Raw genomic sequence first — 27,652 nt, forward strand, 5'->3', positions numbered from 1 at the left:
TTCGGCTGAAAAATCGAAAAATATATGTGGTGGTTGGGTAAGGGCATATAAGGGCTAGGAGGGTGTGCGCTATGGGGACTACAAAATAGGGAAGAGGGCTTGAGGGGGGAACACCCCCCCAAATCTAAAAAAAATAATTTGATGCGTTTTCTTCAGCCAAAACTTTTTGGAAATTAACTCCATGAAAAAAAAGGCTGGTGATCTAAGAACATAGAACCCTGGGGGCTCAGTGACCTAATCTGCGCTGTCCTCCTTTCCTCAGCCGTCACTTGTGTATTTCCTGGCTATTTGCTCATCCCGTTTTTTTCTTCTGTCCTGAAAAGGACAACACATAATTGTGCATTTTACACGTTCATAGACAAAAAAATAGACGAAAAAATTCATTTTCAAAACACAAAAATGCTGCTGAAACTTGCATTCACTAGTTTTCTTTGAAATGTTTTTTTTTGTCAGCGTACCACACAAATAATTTAATTTGTTTTCCCCTTGCTTTGTGTTTTATCACAGGTTAGATTTATAAAGATGTTATATGCTTGTCAAACTGGTTAATCACAAATAAATGCTGTGGGTTCCTGGCTGTCGAACTTTGATTTTCACTTCAGAGGCAAAGCCAGAAATACCCTCACCTCCGCCCTGAATATAAGCAACCCAACCCAACCCCTGGCCAAACACTTTTTATAGCACTTGCAAAAAGTCGTACGATTAACAAAACGTTTTGAATATATAACATCTCAGCAACAGTCTGTCAACCTGCTGAGCTACCCCAGTAGCCTTCTACTATAGAATGAGTCTATGCATTAGCATCAGTACTTTGGTTGCACCACTGCCATAAAAGTGATTTAAAGTGTAATTGATGTACAGTGTGGAGTTTAGAAAGAAGCAGCATGAAAGAAATTGCACCCCTGTCTGCCAGTGGCGGTGTTGTATGATATGGTGTATGATATGGTGACTGGAAAGGGGAGGGGTGTATAGAGCGCAATGCTGTGGGGAACAATGACTTTAAAATGCTGATTGTAAGATGTTTTTTCAATGGGTTTCTTTCAATCTTGAAAGCAAAGGTGTAAAACAGTGTTGCGATTTGCCATGGGGAAGAGGCAGGATGCCAGGTGTGGGAGGCTTCGTATTGGGGAGAGTGGGTAGGAAGGGCGTCTTGGGGACAGGGGTGTCAGTGCCATGGGGGTGTGGAAAGGGGATGTATAGTACCACTACTTTTTTGGTACACTTTGAGCACCGCCCCGAGCAATGAGGTCTCCACTGCACCACAGGGGTGGCACGGATGTCTGTTCCCTCCCTGCCGAAAGGAGATGGAATGGATCATTTGCTTTTATTAACATTCTCAACTACTAATATCGCGTATCCATGTTTGTAAGGCACCATCTGGTATGGCAAGCTAAATGTAGCTTCTTGTGGCTGTTGATTTAAAGCTAACCAGGATCTCCTCGATATAAAGCAGGAGCTGCATAGCTCCCAGCAATTTAGCAAATGACAGCCTGAAGCCAACAAAATGGTGGCATTTGGAAATGAAACATGCAGATTTAGCAAAAAATACCAGGGATTTCTTTCGACGGCAGTTGCAAGGCATAAAAAAGCAAAACAACATTGTTAAAAATGTGGACTCAATACCTGCAAATGTTTTGAAAAGCTTCTTCCCACTATCTGGGCAAAAAACAAAAAGCCTTTTACAGAAGCTGAGAAAGTGATTCTCCCAACAATTCTCGCTGTCAGCCGGGTAATGCTTGCTGACGGTGCAGAAGAGAAATGCAAAGGTATCCCTATGTCAGACACCACAATTTGCGGCTGCATCGCTGAGCTGTCCTCTGATATGATATGATATGGTATTTGTAACGCGCCTATACACAAGTGTTTCAAGTACCAGATCATGATATCAGTACAGAATAGATATCATGCTAGAAAAACATGCAGTCAGTTGGCCCTACAGTTGGATGAGGCCACTGACATTTCAAAGGAAGCTCATTTGATTGCTTATGTGAGGTACTGCCAGGGAAACAAATGTTGGGAGGATTTCTTATTTTGTAAACCAGTTCAGACTCTTTGAAACTGTTGAGAACGTTCTAAGTTCCCACTGCTTAAAGTGGGAGGCGTGTGTTAGTATTTTCACGGATGGTGCTCCTTCTGTGTGCTAGAGGTGGGTTAAAAGTGTTGGCAGTAGCTCCACATATTGTGTGGACGCACTGCATGATACACCGGGAAGCTTTGCCTGTGCGCAATATGGGGAATGAACTCACAGAGGTGCTGACTTCTGTTATAAAGATTGTTATTAAGATGCACCCCACCAGCGCCCCTTGGTTTGCCACGTTATGTGCAGAAACGGGAGCTGACCATGATGCTTTGCTGTTTCACACAGAGGTCAGGTAGCTCTCCCGGGGAAAGGTTTTTACGTGCATTTATGAACTCAGGAACGAAGTGAGACACTTTCTGCTGGGTTTAGACCAGACGAAAGCGGAGCCTCTGTGATTCACGCTGGCTTGTACTGTTAGCTTACCTTGGCGACATCTTAAAAAAGCTACATTTTCTAAACCTCTCCCTGCCTGGCACAGAAACCACATAATTTGCTATGAATGCAAAAATATCAGCATTCAAGAAGAATCTGGCGCTTTGGAGGAGGAAGGTTGATGTCAGCGCTACCGATGCATTTCCATTATTAGCAGATGCTCTTGAGGAGACGGAGTATGATCTTTCATGTGTTGCTGAACTAATAGGAAACCATTTAAATGCTCTCAGAACCAGTCTCGAAAAGTACTTATCAGAGGACTAATGTAACCTGATGACTGGGTGGTTCAGCCTTTCTGATCAGATGTAGGGGCCCATCTCCCAATACACCTCCAGGAGAAACTAACAGAGCTTCAAAGTGACCGCATAATGGAGAGCCAATTCAAGAAATTGTCTTTGGGTGGATTTTGATAAAAACTTGTCTGCAGAGTTTCCAACTTTATTCAAATGTGCAGTCAATGTACTGTTAGCTTTCAGCACCTCGCACCTTTGCGAGATTGGATTCTCATCACGTGCAGCCCTAAAGACTAAATATCGGTCAAAGCTGGGGGTGGAATGAAACCTGCAGTTGGCTATTGCAAAAATTGAACCCAATATTGACAGGCTGGCTGCTGAAAGACAGTGTCAAACTCCTCTCCCAAATCAGACTGATCGAAAAATATTGGTGGGTGGGTAAGAGGATATAAAGGGCAAGGGGGATTGGTGATGTGGATTACATAATAGAAGAGGAAGGCTTGACGGGCCAACCACATTTAAAAAAAAATGTTTAATACGTTTTTTCATTGAACATTTTTATGTAAAAAACGAATCTCAAAAAAACTGGATGATGAAAGAACATAGAACCACGTTTCATGCCTGGGTAACTACCGTCTTATGCAGATCTGAAAATATTGGATCAAACTTAATCAAACCGTTTAGTAGAATACTGTACGTTAAATTAACTGTTGATAGGGGAAAAATGTAACGCTCACCTGATTCCCGTAGAGGCGCCGGTCTTGACTGGGCGTATACCGTATCTTCAAAGGTGATGTGTAACACACGGCTGGCTCTTTGGGCTGGACCTATGTGCACTGTATGTCTGACTCTAAGGGTAAGATGTCTGCAGATAGAAAATATGGGATTAAGGAACTGGGTTATTGAATGTCTCTCTCTTCTTCCCTTTCTCTTCTCCTGTAGAACCCCAAAGGTTAACGCTCTCACCTTGGGTAAGTGAACGCCGTGCTCTCCATCTGCCTCGGGGCAGGGTGCTGTAACCAGTTTCTTCACTGGATAAGGGGAGCCGGCCTCTTGACTTCAGAGGACTGCTGTCCGTCGTTTACTGCACGAACGGTAAGTTTCGAGTAATTCTAATGTCTTTAAAGTCTTTAGTAATGATGTCTCTTGTTTTGCAGGGTTCCGGCGATGGCGGATGACGGGCTGAAGTGAGTTGAAGATGGAGCCCGTGTGATGAATAGAGGCGCCTGGAAGCACGTAAGTAAGCGCTTGTTGCCTGCTTCACGATGCGCTCTAACTGTCTTTTTATTTTGCAGGTACAAGTTCGGAGCGGCTGCAGGGTGCCGGAATACCCACTGGGTTAGATGTGGAAAGGAGTAATGGCACGTGAGTATTAAAGTTCCCCAATGTCTTTAAACGCACCTTGTTTTGTCTTTCAGATGCGGGATGCAGCGCCGAAGGCCTCCGGAGCGTGCAAAGAGTTGGTAAGCTTTTGTCTTTCAGATGCCGGAATGCAGTGTGAAGACCTCCGGAGCGCACGAAGAGTAGGTAAGCCTTTGTCTTTCAGATGCCGGAATGCAGCGCGAGGCGTTGGTGACAGCCGATGGACCAGGTAAGTGAAGAGCTGTCACTGAAGACCATAATGCTAACCTGTTCTTTCTTGTCTTTATAGGTGTTGCTGAAGACTGGATTCAGGATGGTAAGCCTTTTTCCTTAGGCCCAGGATCAGATGCAGAAGACACGATGAGCGTTCTGCTGCAGAGGATGCAGAATAACGCAAAGCAAGATTCATCCATCGGGTGTGGTTTAAATAGCCTCCTGTAGTGCTTAGGTGTCTCCTTCCACAGCCACGCCTAGGTAAGAAAAGAGTTCCTGCTTTCCAGAAGAGTTCCAGTGTTCTGAATCTAGGGAGTGGCTCCTGCCCCACCCAACAGGAAAAGTACTTCCAAACAGAAGAGGATCAGAGGCTCAACTGGCAGGCAAGTAAGCAGCATGGTCTGCTGCAGGTAAGTCCACCCAAGCATTATGAGCCCGGCGCTTCCAACGCTGGGACTGGGCATATTTATGAGCCTGGTGCCACTGGCGCCAGGACTGGGTCCAAAAGGTCCCAATTGGGACTGGTTGGCACTCGGAACCTGGGTTATGGATCTGCTTCCAAGGGAGTTGGGAAAACCCTGACCTTTTGGAAGCAGAGATCATGACAAAAAACTAAAATTGGTTTCACTAAATAAAAACAAAGAAATTGACAAATGTATTAAAAAAAAAGACAACTAAAGGAGAGTAAATTAGTGCAGGTGACGGTCTTACTTTCCTTGGCGTGATGAGTTGCGTGAAAGCTGCCATGGGCGGGCTATCAACGTGGGTCTCATCAGTGGGGTTTACGTGATCCACTCCAGTGGTGAAGGGGTATGAAGAGAAAATGTCCACAATGATGTTCTATGCCAGTGAGCTCTGGAACCCTGAAAGCGAGTATAAGTGGCATTCTAACAAGGTATGATATGGAAAAACTTTCCTTGACCCATAGAATCATCACCATCACCATCACCAGTGCACGCCACACCATTGGTGCTGCCCCGGGATCTCTCTCCACATCAAACCTGCCGTGTCACATAATCGGGTGACATGTAAGCTAGTAATTCCCAGGAATACATCGACTTTGAGGCTTGATTGTCTGGCCCCCTAATCCCTAAAGAACTATGCATTTTAAACTCATTTATTATTACAAATCCGTATGGCACGTGGCAAACGGACTTCATTCCTGGCCTTGGGAATACCAGGGTGTCAACCAGGTAATAAGGCAGACAGCTGGCGGAGAAATTAGAACAAATTGGACCCTGTTCTGATGTCAATTTTGAAGCACAACACCGTCACAGTCGAGTGCTTATAAATAGCGTATCTAAACATTGGCTGCCAAGATTCCCCATGTCATGGGGCCAGGCTGGAGTCGTTTTATTTTTTTTGTCAGAAACACATTGCATTCTGGGACGTGTGGTTTAGTTCCCCCTATAAAAACACGGCAAGAAGTTCCAGCATGGAAAGTATTGTTGGTCAAAAATCCAGGACTGGCTGAGGGTGTCACGCGTGTACATTGGGCCACTTTACAGGTACCCATAACATACACACGTGCACGTTTCGTTCAGGAGCTGGTTCACCAGGCTTGCTTTTCTTTGCATTCTAGAATCTGGATGGAAGATCCATGACTACCAGTCCCAGAATGCAAAGAAAACCCGGATTTGGCTTCAAGCGCCTGGGTGGTTTGGCTCAGGCTGTCGTGTGTGAAGATATCAGGACTGAACTCTACTAAGAAGTTGTATACGCCTTGATATACACATTATTTTGCCTCAGGACGACTCCAGGGTAAAAGGGTTTTTATGAAACTTTGCAGACGGACACAAATGTTTCACGTAGAATTGGCCATCTGGTTAAAGTTTACGAAGAGCATTGCGTGCAGGCATGTGCACATGTGCTGTCCAGGTGGCATTGCAAGCGAGAGCATGGGCGTAATTATGGAGGGGGGACAAGGGTGCGTTTGCCTCCCGCCCCCCTAAAAAAAACTTTGTTTGTGGCACGCCATTCTGTCCCACTCCTTTGGCGGGGTCCCTTTCATTTAGATGTCATGCCCCGCCACCTTCCTCCCCCTCACCCCAACATGTTCAGCACTGAGTGAGATCATGATATTCACCCACAAAGCAGAAAAGGGGAAATTTCCATTATTACAGGCAGCTAAGCTCAAATTTAGCTCAGGCCCTGCTCCCCCGATTCTGGTCTCCAGCCAGATTGGAGCGAGGACGGTGCAAACCTCCTGGTGGCAGCAGCAACCTCAAGGGGCCGCGGCAGATTTTGCAGCTCCCTGCTTCCAGGTTCTGTTTTGTCGCTGGCTTCACTTCAAAATGGACTGAATTCTCTTGGGGTCGATGAAAAGATAGTACATTTTGGAGCGTTAAACCAAACACGTGCAAGAGTGGCAAATGCGGGTGACAGTTAACTGGCAATCATCAAAGTAACTTTCCAAAAATATCTTGTGTGGGATGAAGGTAGGTGTCCAACTTTCAAGCAAAGACGTCGCCTCTATTCCTGGGCAGGAGCAACAAGAGCAGGCACAAGGAAAACCGTGCAACTGCTCTGCTCAGCAGGCCTGGGATGGCACAGCACAGCACAGCTGTGATGTTCATTAGTACAGAAAGATCACACCGTTCAGACAGGTGGTTTTCTAATTAGAACACAGAGAAGATGCAGACTCTGGTGGAAATTGGTGATTAACATTCCTGTGTGTGAGGGGACCAGAAAAAATCAAATTCAAGGGGATTCCGCTTTCCCAGGCCCGGGCTTTCCTTCTGCAAATCACTGGTAGCAGTATCAGGTGGACAAGTGCTATGGCCTTAAAACAAGAGTACAATACCAAGAATGTATTAGTTTGTTAAATGAAAATCTAGGACTGAACTATTTTTGGGGTCAGTGTATGGTGCCAGAAGGATGCTTTCAGGCCCCTAGAGCAAGACTCCATCTGTAAACTGGTCTTATATCATCAGTAAGCTATCTTCCACCAAGCAGTAATGTAATATACTGGTCCCGTGCCACGAGGAGATTAAAATCGTGTCTCAAGAAACATCAATACAAATAATTAAATTAAAAAATCCCAACAGACCACTCCTGACATCATCACAGATAACTAAAAAGGATGACTTTTAAAGGAGAGCGTGTGTGGCGTAAAAAGCATCCTTTCAGAAGAGTTCTATTCTGGCCATGTTTCTGTCCACGACACATCCTCGTAACTAGTGACCAAAACCACACTGCTTCTATAGGTTTGCAACGTTGCTTCTTCAACCTGGATCCCATGCAGTTATCCCACAGATGTGGCGGTCTTCTAATTGTAGCAACGCTCCCAGCCAGTGTAAGTAAGGTCCATTATCTCTGTCTCTCAGTCTCTCTTGCTGTGATTACTTGACTAGCCTCAGGTACTCCTTAAACTACTGACAAATGGCTGGTGACGTGGGGAAGTCTTGGTCAATTCTTCAACACCGCAGTGTCTTCTTCCGGTCTAAAGGCTGTCACCATTGAGTGCTCTGTTATTTCTCTAGGAATCACCACACACCATTTTCAATGTGCAGAGGCTCATTTTACAGCAAGGGAATACTAGTAACTATGTTTCCCTTCAAGGTGGCTGTGATCAGGGTTTTCCCCTTTCTCCTATCTTGGTTGCTTGCCAACGCTGAAGAGGAACCTGGCAGCAGGTCCTGAATTACAACCAACACCTATAACGAGAGGACCAGTGAGACTTCCAGCAGCAGAAGTGAATTAATACATAAACCTCTCTACGAGTACAAGAGAGCACAATTCCCAGCAACCCCACCCTGACTCCTCAGACAGTAGGTGCTAAATCAGATTCAACACCTGCCACAACATCAACAAACAGTCGTCTTTTTTAGAAGTTGCAAGGCCAGAAGAGGACACAAGACAGAGAAAAGCCAACAAGAATAAAAACCAGGAACTGATAATTGACATCTCAAAACAGACCTTCACCAACCAGAAACTAGACATGCTTAGTCTAGGTTTATCCTTCGTTCCTACTAATAATTCAACACTATTTGAGGAACGCATTAACTTAGCCAAACTAATGAGAAAGATGCGACTCAAAGCATTTTTTGGTTCACAACTTCCCTTGGCCGAAAGATCCACACCTTATGAGAATAGAACAGAATCACCCTTCAGTTAGCAATCTAGCTGAAGAATGATTTATGGTCTTTCCGTCGAATTTTTTGCATTGAGGGACATTTCCATCGAATTTTTTAATCTAAATAATTTGCATCGAATTTCTTATTTTTTGGGGGGGTCCCCCCCAACCACCTTTTTTTACCCTTTAAAACCCACCACAACAAAAATGAACTCCTCACCCACTCACCCAAGAACATGCATTTGATGCATATTTTTGTTGTTGCAAATCCCTCGATGCAAATGCATTCGATGGAAAGGTATTCGATGCAAAGTCCAAATGGAGACAGAAATACTTGATTATGTCACCCTAAGGAGTAGGAATTACCAGATACTCCTGGTGGGGCAGCTTTGGGGAGGTCCTCATATCCCGACATCCCCTTAAACATCTGTGATTACGACCAAGGTCACCGTCATTCTAGATGCTTAATGCAAATTCCACTGACAGCACTGCAAAGCAATGACAGAACAAGGTGGCACAGCAGAGTGGTGTGGTCCTTTAATGAGAAAAGTCTGCATGCAGAACCCACACTCAGCTCAAAACGCTGGGCAGGTTCTGTGATTATCGCCAAGTGGCATGCTACTGCAAAATATGAAGCAAGTTATTTCTATCCACATCAGTGTGTGTAAAACTGTACAAGAATGTCCCTGTTCTGCATATCAAGGTGCAGTGGACATGGACACCTGAAAATGTATGTCAGCAAACACAGCCATCTCTTTTATCCTGCATACCCTCAGATTGTTATAGAACTCTTGTATAAAGGCACCTCTGTTTAGGCTACACACACGGCAACTCACATAAGCTTTACGGACATCTGTCCGTAAATTTAGGGCCTCATTATGGGGTCTACAGTCCGGTAAAAATTCCAGAAGAATTGCTGGTAATACCGGCACCAGTATTGCTACCGGACCGGGGAGACCCGAATTTGCTGGTGGGGTGCTGATCTAGATCAGGGCCCTAATGTCAAAGAAATGCAGGATTGCATGAAAATATTGTATCTAAAATGCCGAATGCACGTTTAGAGCCCATTCGGCATAGTAGATAAGATCTAAGCCCATAATACTGAAAAGGGGTGCAGGGTTGCGGGGTGTCCCCTGCACCTCCTGTTCGGTATTATGGGCTGTGGGGGCTGCAGGAGTGTCCCCCACAATGCATTATAGACAGTGCGGGGAACAAACGGTCAAAATCCCAAAAAGACCGAATTACAAAATGCGGGCTAGTGGGCTCCTTGATTTTGTAATTCGATATTTTGGGATATGAGATTACAACGTACATCCAAGAAATGCCGGAATCAGCAGCACCAGTACTACCGGTGCCAGTCCCAACGATTCCTATGGGGCACCATTGAATGGGAACTTGGTGCTGTCTCTGCTGCCCGTAATAGGCAGTTTCACTGTATCCCGCCTGAATTACCGATTAGATAACAGGAAACTTGTAATGAGCCCGTCATCTTTTTCTATCATTAACAAATCCATTCGTACGACCTTCATTGGTGAAAGCGTGTGATCACAACAGCAAAAAAGGGGCATTTCAAGTGGAGGCAAAGGCACATGTAGGCAAACTGGATTATTACTTTTGGCCACAAAGAGTTATAAAACACCACTCATGATGAAGGCGATAGTCAAGAAGTCTACTCACTGTCCACCCATGGATCACCACAAAGGTTTTGCTGGTGTGGTTAAAGTTGCATCGTGAGATTGTTTCTTCTTGGCCAGGGATCAGGTAGCAGGTATCTTCCTCCGGCTCTTCGATTGTCCTTAGTGAAAATTTGCTTACAATGCCACTGAAATCAATGATGTTTTCTGTGGTGCCCACTGCAATGGAGAGGATACGAACACAACGTTACATTTCACAAAAGAGCGCATCAGCAGCAGCTTTTCTCAGTGTATGTAAATATCAAGCTTGTGTATGGGCCACAACAAAGTAGCTATCCTGACGGAGTCATTCCATTTTTTGTTACATGTATGGGAGCGGGTTCACAGGTAAGATTAACTGGTTTGCCTGGGTAAGGATGGTCAAGCAGGGACACAGATTAAATGTGAGCTTGCAGGAGTTCACCGTTGACAAAGTCAGGGGTTCGTATTGGCTTCCACAATCTTCAATTACCCTTTAGGACAATGCTAAAATTGAAGCCCATACAGAAGTGGAACTTTCAAAGCTGCGGTCGGTAGTCTATAAGGTATTGCCACAGATAAATATCCATAATACTAGGTTTATCAGTATGGATACTTAGAACTGGTGTAAAACAAGATGGCTATCTCGGGAGGATAGCTCAGGGGCAACCTGCTCGCCTTGGAAGCAAGACGACATGGAGCAACACAGGTTCGATCCCCGGGTCCGCGCTTAGAAACCTCTAGGCATTAAGCATGTTATAAATAACCATATCATATCATATTGGAGGAACCGTAAATGAACCTGTACTATGGTAAGACTAGATGGGGATTAGGTTCTTATCCGAAACCATCCACCTACCCCATTGGAGGCATGCCTATACTGGGGATGGACAGTGGTATGCCATTACCAATTCTCTAGGGCTTGTGGGGAAGGGCTCTAGACCATTATCCTGAATCCAGGAACTTGGCTACTCTATGTATAAAAAAAGGGGACCATTTAACTCCAAAGAGCCACTCCCTATAACTGTCTTGGAAACCCATCTTAAAGAGCTTAGGTAAAGTAAAACTAGCCAGATTGGAAAAGTGTGTGAATGAGAATAATATTCTAGCACCCTCCCCTGCAAGGGACTTGGGACATCAGAACAAACATTAAATCTGTACCTAAGTGTGGATAAATACATTTATGCAAGTACATTATTTACATGGATTTGGCAACAACATTTGCTTCTGTGGACAATCCGAAATTGTGGGACATCTTGCTAGATATGAGTGTTTAACTGGATCTGTTTCACGTTAATTCGATTTAAACCAACAACAAAGCAGTGGTTAGGTTCAGTTCTTCGAGCCAACATGCCGATTTTCTCAGTGGCCTGTGGGGTTAGGCAGGGAAGCACATGGATCCCTCTTCTGTTTACTTTCTTTGCCAATGGTTTCTTCAAACTTCTGATATCAGTGGAGCTGCAGTGCCTTCTTTTCACGGGTGTATGGTACCCCTTTTAGCTTATACCGATGATTCGGTTTCCACTGCCCAGACCTCATGAGGTTTAAAAAGGCTAGTCTCAGCGCATTTAGGGTCTATGAACTCCTTGTTATAAAAATCAATGTGCAGAAATTGGGACTCATAGCAAACGCTACAAGTCTTTCTTGTATAGCCATTGGCGAGAGAATCCCGAATATCTCCTACATATACTTGGGTTTACTTTCTTAGCCAGCCTAACACGTCAATCACGTGTAGCCAATCCAGACTCTAAGATGTCACAAGCAGTAGGGGGCATCCATCGTTTCTGTAAGAGGTTGCAGGCCCATCCTATCGATGTGATATTAAGAGCCTATGGGGCAAAACTCAAGGCTATTGCTAGTTATGTTACTGGGGCCTATGGGTTTCACCATGCAGCCCCTCTGTAAACCTTGCTAAATAAATTCTGCAGATCGGTGCCAGGGTTGCCACTGCCTTCCGTGACTTACGCATCCGACTGTGAATTGGGTCTGGAACAGTTTTAGGTTTCCCTTCTGGCTACCCTGATCATTTGGTGCATGAGAATCTGGTTCAATGAGAAAGCAACCTCAGCTCTTGCTCCTTGATATTGGAGTGCTTCAGCATTAGAATAATGTTCCCTATAATGTTCCCTGGATAAAGCATCTTATTGGTGATCTTGCTAAAATATCTGAACTAAACACCACAGACCATCTTAAAGGTGGAGACAAGAAGCAGTCGAGCAGGGAGGCATCAGTTTTGGAAGCATGGTATGTATCCCAACGTTACCTTACCCAACTGAGGTTGCCTTCAAATAAGGCTCCAGATTTTGTTACGGTCCCTTATTCCATGCAGTCTTATTTGCTATACTCTTGAGTTGTGTAGAACTCACCACTAATAACTAGGCTAAGGGCCTCATTACACGGACGGCGGTAACCATGGCGCTATTAGCACCATGGTTGCTGCCGGTATTTTGCCGAGTCTGCCATGGTGAATGGTGGAATTACCGCCCTATTCCAAGGTGTGTGGGGGCGGTAATTCCCCACTCACATGGCACTTCCCCATTCCCATTTTGGCCCCCATAGGGCTCAATGGGAATGGGGAAGGCGGTAATTACGGTACCGCAAATTGCGGTACCGTAATTACCTCCAAGGTCCCTTTGCGGGTCCCGTCCTTAACGGCTGGTGAAACCAGCCGTTAAGGTAGGGTCCCACTAAGGGACCTCGTAGTAAGGCGGTAAGGGTTTACCGGCACTGGTACCCTTACCGGTACCGGTAAACCCTTACCGCCATCCGTGTAATGAGGCCATAAAATGCAATTGATAGTGTCGGTATTTGGAAAAGTGAAAATATGTTTGATACTTTGTGTCCTTTCTTTCTGGATAAAGTTAAATCTAAAATACGTCTGTTGTCCAACTTATTCTCACTTTACGGAAAAAAACAATGATCCCTCTATTGAAAGGGCCTGGGTTTAATAGAGGCCAGCCAGCATGTACCTTTTTAACTCAAGCTGCACCTTCTGGTAAAGTCAATGCTTTTATCTTCTGTATGCCAACTCTCAACAGTAGGAAAAAGGCTTCAGCCAGCATTAAAGGTTAGGTGAATTTGAAAGGCTAATGTCTGCTTTTTAGCGTCCCCCTCTCCGTGTTGTTTCTATCTTCTGCTTCTAACTTGCTATTATTCGGCATTTGAAATCTATGTCGTTTTATGGGTCTTGTGACTGTCGATGAACTTAATTAAGTGGGGTAGATAGAGCAACATGCAGATAAAAAAACAGGCATCCAGTCATTGCATCGAATACAAAGCATTGAATGCCAAAAGCATCGAAAAAAATGAATCGAAACAAAAGCATTGAATGCATTTTTTTCAAAGGTAAAGGTTTTATTTTAAATATAATGGGTTTCAAGGGGTAAAAAAAACTGGGGTTCGGGGGACCTCCCCATTAAAAGAAACGGAAAAAATGCTTTCAATGGGTTTTTTTTTGTAGTTTTTTTAGATGCTAAGGCATTCGATGCAATCACTATAAACCAAAAAACACATTCCTGTTGTAGCGGAATTAGTACACACTTTTACTTTACAGCCTTCAAGTAATATTTTCAATGTATATTTTAAATTCCGAAATTGTACGCAAAATGTTTGAGACACCAGGAAAGGCCTGAAGCTGGCTTGAATTTCAGGGCAGTGTCATTGGGTCTGCATACTGCAGTGATTTCAAAGCTATGGGCCTAATTCACAGAACGCTTTCCAATGGGTTTCTGCCGTTATAAACGCTTCTGTGAATTAGGTCCTATTCGTGCAGCACTAACCTGCCATTTCTAACCCCACAAGTAACAGATTGGCATGGTGTGGGCCAATAATGACAGCATGGAGTACCTGCTGCCATCCGTCCCTGAGCAGTCTTGGGGTTAAGAGGTGCCAGCTCAGAGGTGCAGCGAGAGCATCCAGAACTCCCCCAAGATGGCGCCTGAGGAGGTATTGAAGAAGGAAGACCATGCAGGACCAACGGACCCATACATGCATCGTGAAATGACTTCATCCTCATCCAGTCCACTCCTGTATAATTTGTGGTAAGACAAACTCTCATTACAAGTGCTACTGACAAATAGAATTCCACCTACGTGTACTTGCTACTTGAGTTTGGACTGATAATGCATCACAGAAATATATTTAAACACGGTGGTTCTGCGCTTTGGTTACAACTTTGCATATTCTTCAAATCATCCATAATAACAAACTGCAAGCATCAGTAAAAAAATGATTAGAGACAGGTGACCTTATCACTCATTATCTTCTATTGTGTGTCTAAGCCTTGAAAGTACATTTACAAAACTCTGGACATTAGTTAGGCTCATGTCACTTCGCATGTTGGTACTTTTAGAATATCCTTCAAAATGAGGGACGTAAAAACTGCAATTAGGGGATGTATAATTTTTTTGGGTTAGTTTATTATTTGATTTGTGTAGTTTTCAAGTCAACTCTATAAAAAAATGATTCTTGAAAACCAAATATTTGCACACATTTGCATCAACTAGATGTGAGAAGATATGTGATTAAGTGCCTAAATTGCAGACTGTGCTCAAATGCCAGTTTCATGATCCTGGGCAAATCGTTTTTTTTTCACTGTGCCTTATAATGTAGCAGTCCCTTTAAGTGGCTCAGTTCATAGTGTTGGCTATTCAAAGGCCACAACACTCATGGTATTGCTCCCCACACAAATGTAAGCACATTGTAGACTTTGCTGACCTCGTCCCTTAGAATACTGGTATTGACTGCATTCAAAGCATTCTGACTTATGAAGCTGATGAGGAAACAACCGAACGCATTTCTCTTCTCATTCCCCTGAGCCAGACCAATGAACACAGACACAGAAAACGAGTGCACTCTATTAAATGCCCCTCACGTAGAAACACAAGAACATCCTGTCGCTAACGCCATACACACTGCGCAGCCCAACTTGGAGCCTGCGCTTCCGGCCACCTGCCATTGTTTTAACTCTCCATCTCTGTGAGGATTCCATTCCCTTTCACCTTCAGTGTGACAGGCCAGGTCCATGTTCACACCCTAGAGCAGTGGTCTTCAAACTTTTTTGGCCTGGACACCACCTGAGCAAAATTTGGGCAGGCCAGGCCCCCCCAAAAATGCCAAATGGTCAGTATGTACAAATGGCTATGAACAATTGGGGCCCGTCACTGCATCCTACTCCCAGTATAGTCCCTGGGATCCCCCACCTGCTCCAATCACAGTCACTGGGCTCCTCATCCCACTCCTACCCAGTCCCTGAGCTCTCCCCACCCATTACAGACCCTGGGCTCTCCCCACCCTGCTCCCACTCCTATCTCAGTGCTCCCGCCCATCCTGGTCCCACCACAGCCCCTGGGATCCCCCCACCCCGGTCCCAACACAGTCCAAGGGCCAGTGGGAGCTGTTGAATTTTTTAAGTGGAGGGGCATAAATATTTCCCACAAAAATGCCATAGCGACTGAGCGCAGCAAGGGAGCATGGACCAATGAAGCCGGGTTCAGGGGGTTTCCCCCCTTGAATTATTTTAAAATAATGGGTTAAAATGTTGCATTTTAGAGCATACTTAATAAAGAGAAATGGGTAAAAAGTCAAACAGTTTGCAATTGGCGCTTGGGGGCCAAGGGGGAAAGCATGGTATTTTTGACTGGACATCTATGATAGATAAAATAAATATCATCCCTGTCCCCTGGGCTCCACAGCGCCTCAGAAGGAGAGCAGATTTTGGCAGGTGGGTAGGGGGATTGTGCAACAAAGGTATTTTTAAAATGCCTTTGTTGTACAACCCTCCTTCCCCCATCTACCCTCCCACTCACCAAAATCAGCTCAACAGATCAAAACAAACATACACACAAACACACACACACACACACCTTCACACAGCAATCACTCTATCATTCTTACAAGTACCCATCACCATATACTGACTCATAACACAAGCATAAACGCATCCATACACATATTTAAATAAAAAATAAATGAACATAAACATTCCTTCTGAAGGGACCTTTGCGTGGGTGTTGAAATGCCCCACTCCAGGCTGCTCTGTCCATGTGTGAGACGAGGCGTAGGAGCTCCACCTCACGCATACAGACATGCAGTGCACCAGCCAGTATTTCCAATGAGCTATGCAAGGCTGGCGAAGCAAAACGCCCCCAGCCTTGCATGGCTCAGTGTGCATGTGCGGCTGGGGAACTGAAATGTCAAAGGGAAACAGTACCTTTGACAGTTCAGCCAGCCCAGGAGCACTCCCTCAGCTGGAAAAGCAGCTGAGGGAGTGCTCAGTGTTTCACTGGGCTGGCTCCTCCATAATGGGTGATGGGGCCACTGGATGGATGCCCCCTCACCCATTATGCATGAGCCGCCAGGTTCGGACTGGCCTACAGGGCAATGGAGCAATGCCTGTACCGAAAACGCAAAATGCTGGTGTGGGCCAGTCAAATTGGGCCACTTTTTTTAGCCAATGTGGGCCAGTTTCATGAGTTACTTCGATATGCAGCTAGTAGTTTTGACCATTGTTGCTGAATAAATATTCTTTAAATATCACAATTTGCTTACATTTTAACACAAAACACTCCCTTGGGTACTATTCAAACAGTCTGTGCCTAAAGGAACGAATATCCATTTGCAACTGTGGGCCACTTTTTCATTGTTGCCTGAGACAGTGTTATGGTCCAGTCCGACCATGTGAGCCGCCCCTGCCCATATCCTCTGATACATTTTATTTTGTTTATTTTATTTTTTTTACATTTCACGCTGGGCTCTCGCCCCCCACCCCCTGTATGCGGCCACGCCCCCCTGGGGTGCACATCCCACAGTTTGAAGAAGACCTCTGCCCTAGATTGAAAGCTAAAGCGTGGTAAATGCGTTTCCCTCCTATGCAGAAACCCTTCACTTTTACATAGCACATAAAAATGAGTCCTGTTGAACCGACTTTATCAATATAATGCTTACGATATAAACACAGCCTTGTTATCTAAATTCGACTGCATAAAAGAAAACACAAATTCACTAAGATAGTTCGTCTACTTATTTAACATATTACTAAACTAACTTTTTTAAGTAAGCATCCACTGGAAAACCTACATTGTTATCAGCACTATGTGCTGATGGCACTATATGCCTCGGGAGGGGTCCTTATTACTTGGGATAATGGCCTTACCCAACTTCCGGTACTTGGCTTGCCTTGGGCCATCACTCCCCTCCAGATTATGAGGCTGTCTTGTGTCCATGATTAATGTCGCACACCCTGTGACATCATTTTCCATGATGTCACTTGCCGTGATACGTGATGTCAATACATGCGCAAATGAGAGTCCACGCACGTGTTTTGCCACACGAGGCCAAACCAATCCTCGCGTCCTGACTTTAACGTAGAGCACTGATTTTGTGCGTTGTGCCCCCCTTCGCCTGTGAACGAACTTGGGGAGATCCTGTTGGGGATTCCCCTATTTATCGACCTGTTCATCATACTCCCCAAACTGTGCATGGGCGTAATATGGGGTGGGGGTAGGGGGTACGAGCAGGGGAGCCGACTTATGAATTTCCCGGGGGGGGCCCAAATACAGGAAGTGACATCACTGGCCATGACCGAAAATTTGCATATTGTCGCCAACTTGGTGCAACGGCGCGCAGGGGTGGGGTCGCGCGCAGCGCAGAACAGTGGAAACATTGGCTAGCATGTACTGCATATACTAAAGTCAAGAAAGAAGGAGATTTAAGCCTTCAAGTTGCATTCCAGTAAGCTATCACTGCCCCTACTCCACCCCTCTATAATCATCCAGGTTGTAGTAGCCCTCCCTCAAAAGGCAGAGCAACATGGGAGAATGAAATGATTGCTAAACAGAAGGTACAGCTGCAAGGTGGAGTACCACCACCACAAAAAAAGTTCCCAATTCAAGGGAAACGAGAAGTAAAGACGTTTACCGATTAAAAACTACCAAGCAAGTGCTGCTGTAGAGGAGAACAGGTGAACTGTTTTCATTGCAGCACCTTCCCCAGGCTAAATGTATTTTTACGGACAACAGTTCGTTGAATAAATTCATCTGCAATGGCCTCAACATCCAGATGTGCAGCTTCATCTTTGTGTCCATGCAGCAAAGCAACAGCATTTAATCGAGCTTGGCCCATTGTAGCCCTCAGGTAGGTTTTGATGCGCCGAAGGCATGAAAATGAACGCTCCGAAGAACAAGAGGATACAGGGATGGTTACTGCATTTTTGAAGCAGTCGTGCCAGTTCTGGGAACAAATTGCGCATAGGACGACCCCTTTCGCCTTGGAACAAGTCAAAGACATCCTGAAAACACATAACCGGAGTCTTATCCCTCTGTATAAGTTCAAGGAACATATTTCTATGCAACTCTAGATTGCATTCATGGAAGTCAGTCTTATAAAAATTCATGACATAATCACTGGAGGCATTCCCTGTAACAAATTGTTCAATGTTAACCATATGGTCACATGCAGTTGTATTGAAACGTTCTGACAAAGCTACCAATGTAAGGTCCATGAGTTCATAATAACCTTGTCTATAGAGGTCTTTGGGAGACTCAAAAACACGAGGAACTGACCCTTCATCCAGGCGCCGTGGGATTTTCCTGGCCCTTCTTTGCACAAAATGTTCCTCTAGTTCCACATCTAAATCATTGGCCGCTGATGTGGTTTTTGAGAAGAAGTCTTCAAATCCCTCACGCAGTTGTGCAACTATGGTTTTAAGGTTTTCAATCATAACCGCTGCTTCATGGAACCTTAAATTGACCTTCTGTAGAGCAGTGTTCACAGTTTCAACACGGGAAAATACCAAGTACAAAAGATTAAGACCTAGATAGGTTTCGAGTTTATGGAGCTGCAAGTGCAACCCATGGGCTTTTGCTCCCGCTTCATTGTGGTCACCGGCTGCAAGTCCCAGAAATTCAATTACAGAACTGTAGTTAGCTAGTACAGTCTTCAAAGATGTTGCTCGAACGGTCCATCGGGTAGGGCAGAATGGAAGCAGTTTGACACTCCCTTCTTCTTGACAACGTTCAAAACAAGCAAGCCGTTTTGGGGAATTTCGAATGAACCCAATCAATTCCCTTACAAAAACCAACAGATCCCTGAACTTGGCAATGCCCATAGCTGCATCCTGAACTACTAAATTCAGATTGTGTGCAAAGCAGTGCACATAAATAGCTCGTGGTGCCACCTCCTGCACCAATGTCTGCAAACCATGTCGATGTCCAGCCATATTGGAAGCACCATCATAACACTGCCCCCGACAGTTTTCCATATCATAGCCAAACCTCAGGAGAACATCTTTTAAAATGGCAAACAGAGTTTGTGATGTAGTGCTAGACGTTTGATAAAAGCCAAAAAAAATCTCCTCTACCTGAAGATCCTCTTTTGCAATACGAAAGACTACAGAGACCTGCTCTTTTATTGACACATCAGCAGTCTCATCCAAAATAATCGAAAAGAATTTTGCATCATGAATCTCTTTCATTAGGCCACGGAGCAAATTATGTGACATAATTGCCAGCATTTCATTTACTATGTCATGCGACATCCATTTGTATTCTGTTCTTTGAAGCCAAGTTTGAAGTTCTGGGACATCTCTGCCACGAAGCGACAGAATTGCATTTAAATTAGAATCCTCATCAGTATGGCCCCGAATTGCAAGACCTTGCCGAGCTAAAGCCAACAATGTGGTCAAGATATTCAACAGCGCACTTCTGTTATCCCTCATCTGCTTGAGGTGGCCCAACGACAGAGCTGCTACAACATTTGTACCCCTTTCCACAGATACTAGCACCACTGCAGCCGCCCGATGAAGATTTGAAGTCTGATGGCCGTTACATCTCTCTATGGCCTTCTTAAAATTATTAAAGCCATGTTTAACAAAAGCATTCCAGGCATCCTTATCATGGCTACTTTTTGGCAATGCACGCCCTTTTCAGCAGCAGACTGACATACCTTACAGAACATTTTTTGAACAGACTCATCATATTTAAGCCAATTATACGTTTCTAACCATTTCCTTTGAAAAGTGCGGCCCTGCTGGGACTTAAAACCATTCGAATCACTCATGTTTGGGCAGCATTCTTGTGTCACATTGCTGCTGCCAACATCAATGACTGTAGGCGCATCTGGTATACTTTCCACGCATTGTGCCTGGCAGATTGATGCAACTGTGGAGCTCGAAATTGCTACAACTGCTTCGTCAGGCACATGGGAACTCTGCTTTGGTTTAGCAGGGGTTCTTGTAATAAACCTCTCCATGAACACTTTGCGTCTTTTCCAGGGGACGTGGGTGAAGCGGTCGCTGCTATGTATAATGTCTCAAAACGTCTAACTGGCATACAACTGCAAGAAAGAAAATTGGTTGCTACAATCCATGCAAAATGTATTTCTTGATGCAAGACATTTTCTTATATTTCTATTTGAGCTTAGTGACTTTGTTGTATTAGGTTTAGTTCATCACCAATCAATGTATCACCTTCAGGGGGTGATCTTTAGTTTTGTCTTTTTCCAAGGGCCACGAGGTCCAGATGCCTGGTAATTTCACAGTAGATATCCATAGGTTTCTCATGATTTGATGACATGATTCTCCCACTTGGAAACAAGAAGCTAGAACATAGCATCCCGCACATCGTGCATATCATTTTGTCCATTATTTATGACCCCATACACTTCAAATGCTGTATAGAGGCACCCTGGCTATTATGGCTGGCACCTCTTGCATTAACCTACTGTAAAGATGCTGTGCCCAAGTGACATTTGCTTAAATGTTACCTCTGGGTAACCAGATAGAGTTAGGGACTTATGCTTAATAACATCTTACCTTCCAAGAAACAAGCATATACCTCTTTATACTGCCTTATTGCATTCACAACACAGAAGCCACTGTTTCAAACAAGCATCTAGAGAAAATATGAAGCACACAATGCATTATTAACAGTTTACATATCCACAAATTAGACACTCAAGCATCTGCTGCCGACTTTTCTTTCCATTGCACCACCCCACTCGGCTGCTGAGCCAGACAAATACTATCTTGGGAGTGGGCTGTGGGGAAATATCCATAAAACTCCCTCCCCTCCCCACTTCCTCGGTCAAAAACGTCTCACAAACAAAATAGAATGTGTTCAAAGAACGCATCAGAGAACATCTAGACCTGAACAGCCGTAAAATAGAATGTTTTCTCTACAAGACATAAGCATCATTCACAGCAAAGCATGCAGGCATAACAAGGCCGTAAAAAAAGACCCCCTGCCTGCCCTCCCAGCATTGGTCTCTGGAGATAGGCCCCATATCGCCATCTCTCTCTTACCCATCTCTCTCTTACACAGAGTTTACACTGGGAATAGGCAGATGAGGGGAGGGGGAGCAGGCTGACTGGACTCCACACACCACCCTACTGCAAGCGCTAGCTGCCAGATCTTCATGGGCTCAGCGGAACTCATCAACCACAAAACGGTCCTTCTACACCATGTGGGTGCATGAGCTCTGCATGTATGCAGTCTCTTGGAGCATTTGAAAGCAGAACGCTCCTCTCTTGGTTCAGTCTATCCCTCCCCTGTTGCTTTCATCCTCCCTCTTGTGCACCCGCTCTTACCCTTAACCTCAGAGCTATGAGACTGCTCTACCACTGTGCGAGTGCTGTACAACCAACATAACCAGCCTAACATGATATAAACACACTTGATTGGCCACTCCATTCCCGTGCCTCCTGTTACCAACATCATTCACCTTTATACACAGTCTGTCCTGGACTGCCACTCATGGCACAGGCGTCTAGTCGTTTTGACCAGTGTTACTGAATGAATGTTCTCAAGTTGCATTACATTTGACACAAGGCAAGGTGGGTGAACCGGGAACAAGGGTGGAGCCGAGCTGGACGGGGGCACAAACCCTCCTGCCCCCCTGTATTCCACCACTGCATTAGTCTCCTGCCCCCCTGTATTCCACCACTGCATTAGTCGGCCATTGTGCCTCTGAATTTTCTTGCATGCAATTCAATGAATCTTGTAACAGTTACTTGTCCTTTTATATTTCTACATCAACAATGTTTAAATACGTTAACGCAATACACATCTAACGCAGGTCACCATTGAAGGGCACTTGCTAGTCATGAGGTGACAGCCTAGGCCTGTGCACTTGAGGCTGTACTGAGGACCCCTCCCTTTCCCCCAGCCAAACGTCTAAAAGCGCTACTGCCAAAAATAGCGGAATCGGTTGTGCTGCAACGAACGACGCTGCTGCTCCGTCTATGGCCAACGTTTGTGGTGCGTTTGCCTATTTGGGCCCTTTCATAGCTCCTCCATCTCTCTGTATTGATCACAATTTGCATATGCGGATTGCCTGCATATTTGTCTCAACGCCTGCAGACGGGAGATGCCTTACGTACAAAGTGTACTCCTTAAGACTACATTCAGAACATGAGGATGCAGAGAAAACCAGCAGAATAGCCTTTTCCCTGATTGTCCCTGCATCCTCGGATTTAAGAATGAGGGAATTTACTCGCAGGTTAACTCTGGGTACAAGCTCAATCCAGGAAGTTAGTCCATCCTTGGAGCTCTCATTTCTGGGGCAGGTAATGTAACTGGTGCACACCAGGGGCGCCGAGTACGGGGGGGGGCTCCGGGGGCCCGAGCCCCCCCCCGGCAAAATCAACAAACATTCCCGCCCACCCCCTAACCATGGCAACAAAATAAAAATAAAATCACTTACCTGCTGCTGCCGTTTTCCGAACGTTCTGCTCTCTCTGCTTCTCTGGATGGAAACGTCTGCTATTGCTGCCGCTGCCGCTCCTGCTTTAAACATGGGCGAACCGGAAGCAAAACACAGAAGCTTCCGGTTCGCCCCTAAGCCCTCCCCTCCAGGACCATACACCAATAGGAGTCCTAGAGGGTAGGGCTTAATCCGACATTCTCGCGCTTTTACCCGGGCCAGATTGAAGTGCTGCAGTATCGATGGAAAGGGCCATCGATACTGCATCACTTCTCTCCGGCCCGGGGGGGGCTCAGCCCCCACTCGATTTTGCTGGGGGGGGCTCGGGCCCCGGAGCCCCCCCGTACTCGGCGCCCCTGGGTACGAGGGTGTGTGTCGCTCCCCCCCACCACGCCAACTTTTTGGAAACACCGTTTTGTTCACTTCATTTGGCAGGGCCCCCCTTTCGTGTCATGCCCCCCCCCCCCAACATTTTCAGCAAAGTTACCCCACTCCGTTTAATCACAGCAAAATCGTTCTGCGGCCCCATGTACGCACGAATTAGAAAACAGCACTTAAACTCATACACGTTGTTTTACTGATTATCAGTTCAGCACGTGCGCGAGGGCAGTGAATGGCCTCGGGTGAAAATAAGAGGAAGGGTTTCAATGCAAAAATAACAATTACGGATGTGGTGCAACTATTTACAGTAAATAATAAAAGTAGTGAAACTCTGTTCCGGTTAGTCCCTACTCAATTCGGCCCCCGGCTCTAACCAAAGGAATGTACGATTTCTCAACTAAAGAAAGCAAACCACAGTCTTGCGACACATGACGAGCAAATAGAAATGAAAGAGCACAACAAAGTGTGCATACATTTGCAAAAAAAACAAATTCCAGACTACTAAAAAAAAATTGCTTGCAGCCAAATCTGAGGCCAAAAGACAGAGTAGTCAATCTAGGGTGTTCCCACCTGAGTATAATGCCGTCCGAGTGGGTGAATCCGATCTCACACTTCTCGCACCATTCTTGGCGCTCGAGCCTCCCAAGGTGCTGCTGACTCATTAATGGCGTCTACAGTAGTCTCAGGTGAACGGCGAATACAGACAGGAGTAAGGAGAAATGTGAATGCCATGTTCTTACTAGCCATCAGTATTATTGCGGGTTTAAAAGTGCACGCAGAACTCTCTGACCGTGTAACGCGAGATATGTTTACTATACCCTACAAGAATAATAATACTTTTTCATAGCAGTAATACATTGAATTTGAGCTCCTCGTTTTTTCTTCAAATTGATAGTTTAGCTTTGATTTAATTAATTAATGTAAACGCATTAATTAATGACGATTTTTTAAAACGTGTATTATATTTTAAAATGTCGGCATCATTTACTCAATGGGAAAGGTCACCCCAAGTACGTGAGGACTTCCTATATTCTATTTGTCTGCAAATTGTCATAAATCCGGCCAGGCTGCGTGTCTGTCCAATGGCCCATGAGCCGCGTGGATTGGCTTCTTGCACGTGAAGTGGGATGTGGTCGCAGGTGGCATCGGATTGCTGCACTCATATGTAATCCCATTACAGCGCGTGCTCTGTTGGTATGATGGTTCCTGGGAGCGGGCGGGGTCGGTATGAAGGTGGAACAAGGAGAGAATGGCTTTGCACCACTTGCGCACCCCCTCACTGCTGCCTGCTCCACTCCCACAGCTCAGTCGGTTCTCTCCCTGCTTCCCTCTTGCTTTGGTGAAGTGCGCAGGGGCTTCGCCAGCTCTGCTTTTGGTGGGGCTGGTGGGGCAGGAACCCAACAATTAAGATGAGAAGTAAATGTTTGAGGCGACATTGTCTCCCTTTATGCTCCTCCGGTTTTCTGAGGTCACCGATGGCATCCGTGTGCCCTTACCCCCTGAGCACAGAATAGTAAAGTCGGTTGCCATCCACCTCCTGTGACGCACCTCCAAAATTGGATCAAGTTCCTGCCTGGGAGGAGAAGGATTCAGAATCGGGCATGCGCCGTGTGGTCTCTCCAATCAGAACTCTGCAGTGTGCAGGCCTGTGGTGCTGGGAACCCTCTGATTCGTTCATTTGGTAGAGACCCCACCCAATGCCGCCCAGAAGCGGTCACATGTCAGAAACAAAGGCAGATTAATTTCAGCAGATTCCTATGCTTTGGTCACCGCCCATAGTGAAAGCGTCTGGTTTCGCTGAATCCAGCAGAGGAATTGGGCCTGAACAAAACGGAGCTGCGTTCCGCCAGGAATTGTTTTGCCGAAGCATCACCTGCATTATTTACCACCTAGCTCCGCCCCTCAGTCCCACCCACACCACTCTGGCAATCCATGCGCCCCTCAAACTTTCTAGGATAAATACTGTGAATACTGGCAGGGCCGGCCTTGGGGCAGGGTGGGCTGGGCGACCGTCCAGGGCGCCATTAGCCCCCTGCCACGCCAATGAGGGAATCTTTCAAGGGCTCCCCGAGCTGCCGTAGTGGGAGGAGGCGCAGCAGGCACTCTTGTTTTTGAATGCGCACGCGGCGGCAGGGCGCATTTAATAACAATAGGCTGCTTATACTTTGCATCAGCTCCCTATTCATATGATTACCTCCCCGCTCTGACGCGGGAGCACAGTGGTTTTAATTGGAATAGGGCTCTCAAGCATTAGCATGAGCGTCCTATTCCAGTGATTAACTCCCTGCCAGGCGTCGGAGCGGGGAGTTAGAAAAAATGTAGCGGTCCTGCCCCCCCCCCGTTGACCAGGGGCATGCAGGGAGGTGGGGCGCCAATTTGCCCAGGGTGCTGCTGCCGCTAAGGCCAGCCCTGCACACTGGGCCCGTTAATGGGGCACTGTGAGTGCCAGCACTTGGGGCTGCCCAAGCCACAAAACACTTCAAACTTGCAGGTGGGTGCGCTGCCCCATGGCAAAGCGGTTCTTAATGCACCACTGTGGCTCTGCCTGGAGCAACTCAGATGGAGGCAGTAGATGTTTCTAACGTTTCTGGATTAAAAAAAGAAAATTCTGGGAGCAAATTAATGAAAAGAGTGTCCTGGAGGACTGGCCTATTCCCTTCTGAATCACAGAATACCCCCCACCATCTATGAGCTGGTGTTAGAACTCCTAAATGCAGCTTCTTTGAGTGCTGTGGGGGAGGTGAGCATACAGCATTCCAGCAAACGAACGGATGGATGAGTGGTTGGATGAATATTTGCTCAGCCGTGGGCACGATCATGCTTCTTAGCAATATTTCTTCTGAAACCCTAGAGGTGGCAACTGGAGTGCTCTGACGTTCACGGTAGGGATTCACGTCCCTTGCTGGATGGATAAGAAACTGTGGGCATTCTTATGTTCCCATAATGCTCTTTGCTTTCGTGCACAGGGCAGGGTTGGGTTCTAGGAAGAGCTACTATGCTGTGAGGGCTGGTCTGGGGCCATGTCCCACGACCTCTAGCTCCCACAGACCCGCCCTGCCCCCCACATGGAGGAAAGGGATCCCCCAGTACACTTTTTTTTTCCCCATTTCCAGCACTAACTGAATCCCAGAAAAACAGCTTCTTCTGAGTCATCGCCCAAACCAAAAAATAAACCACGCATTCGCTGTTCGTCTGCACTATACTATAGCGTTGCTCTGTTTGCTTTAAAACGCGCTCTTTATTTTCCTTGTTAAGACACGTGTTCGATACAGCTTAATAAACACACAAACACCTTGTCTGATGGGTTGATCTTTTACACCAGCCTGAAGCCTGAAGAAAAGCATGGCTTTCCCTAGTGATGGCACGTGTGTTCTACCACTTCAAGGGTGCGCAGTCGTAAACCAGTTTGTCAAGATTATGGAAAAAACATGACAACCCTGACAGAATTCGGAAGCTTGCTATGGCGGAAGGAGCAGAGTTCAACCTGCCTCAAGTCATGGCTCGTCACGAACACGAGGAGGAGGAGGGTTTGCCACTATCGGCTCGCGGTGATCCGGGCGCCTACAACTGCATAGAGCGCGCCTGTTCTGGGCCTCAAGGTAGGATAACTGCTTCCACTCCCATGCCGAAGATGTTCAAACCCTACACAGGGGACAGGGTGACAGCAATGGGGGAAGAGTCTAGAGGACAATGAGGAGTTTATCGATAGGGTGGCAAGGAAAAAGGAGTCCAGAGAGAGAGTTCTCTTGCAGACTCAGGCAAAAGGAGTCCAGAGAGAGAGTTCTCTTGCACACGCAGGCGGTTACATTTACGATTCACTGAGTCGTTGTGCCATAGTTCCATTTGGTGAGGGTGAAATAACCTGAGCTTCTTGGATTTTTAATGCTTAAAATTATGTTTTCGAAAAGGATGGTCTGCTAACTAGCCCCCCCTTTCATATTGTTCCATGGCAACATTAAAGTGAATATGTGTGGCTTTCCTGAGATAGCCTCCTAGCAACCTTATCACCAGCCCTGCAATGGCACAGTGCAGGTGCAAAAGTCCCATGTACATTCCTGACAGCTTTTCAAACAAAATGTTCCTCCATGCAGAGGTGTTTTTTTTAAAAAAAACTGCCTGCACCTCTGACCTAAATTGTAATCATTGTGTAATCTAAGCCTAGTGGAATGCAAATCAGTAAATACAAGCCATGCATGAGTAGCCATGGTGGCTGCTAGAGTTACACAATTATAAAACCACAGCAATTTGACTTCACACTAGTGTCTGTTCTGTGAGCTTAGCCCAACTATTCCAAGAATGATGTGTATTAGTGTCTGGATTGCCTGCTTCCGCTGCAGCCATGTGGGGCAATGCACTCACAGGCAACCTACTGGGAATTGGTGATTCAAAGGCAGACTGACATAAAAAAGCCACTCCCACACCAGGGTGCCGACTACCATGTTGGTCTCTGCTAAGGATCTCTACCAGTTCCAGTCCACATTTCTTGCAGGCAGGGAACGTTGGTTGTGATTTCATAAGGCAAAGG

At 45.8% G+C, this 27,652-nt stretch overlaps 1 protein-coding gene across 2 annotated transcripts in view; it reads right to left on the bottom strand.

Moving 5' to 3' along the window:
* The window catches only part of LPL (lipoprotein lipase), a 251,284-nt gene that overhangs the window by 154,463 nt on the left and 69,169 nt on the right, over positions 1-27,652 (bottom strand). The window contains exons 1-2 of one of the 2 annotated variants that reach the window (XM_069649722.1): positions 23,698-24,628; positions 10,073-10,248 (exon numbers count right to left, since the gene is read on the bottom strand). Coding sequence is in view for 1 of the 2 variants with exons in the window: in XM_069649721.1 (XP_069505822.1) it covers positions 10,073-10,248 (176 nt within the window). In the remaining variant the exon portion in view is untranslated. Of the gene's footprint in view, positions 1-10,072; positions 10,249-23,697; positions 24,629-27,652 lie in introns of those variants that run through there. The other variant, XM_069649721.1, reaches the window with a different exon arrangement.

The sequence above is a fragment of the Ambystoma mexicanum genome, chromosome 1p, assembly GCF_040938575.1.
Source record: "Ambystoma mexicanum isolate Mex_15411 chromosome 1p, UKY_AmexF1_1, whole genome shotgun sequence".
NCBI classification, from domain to species: Eukaryota; Metazoa; Chordata; class Amphibia; order Caudata; family Ambystomatidae; genus Ambystoma; species Ambystoma mexicanum.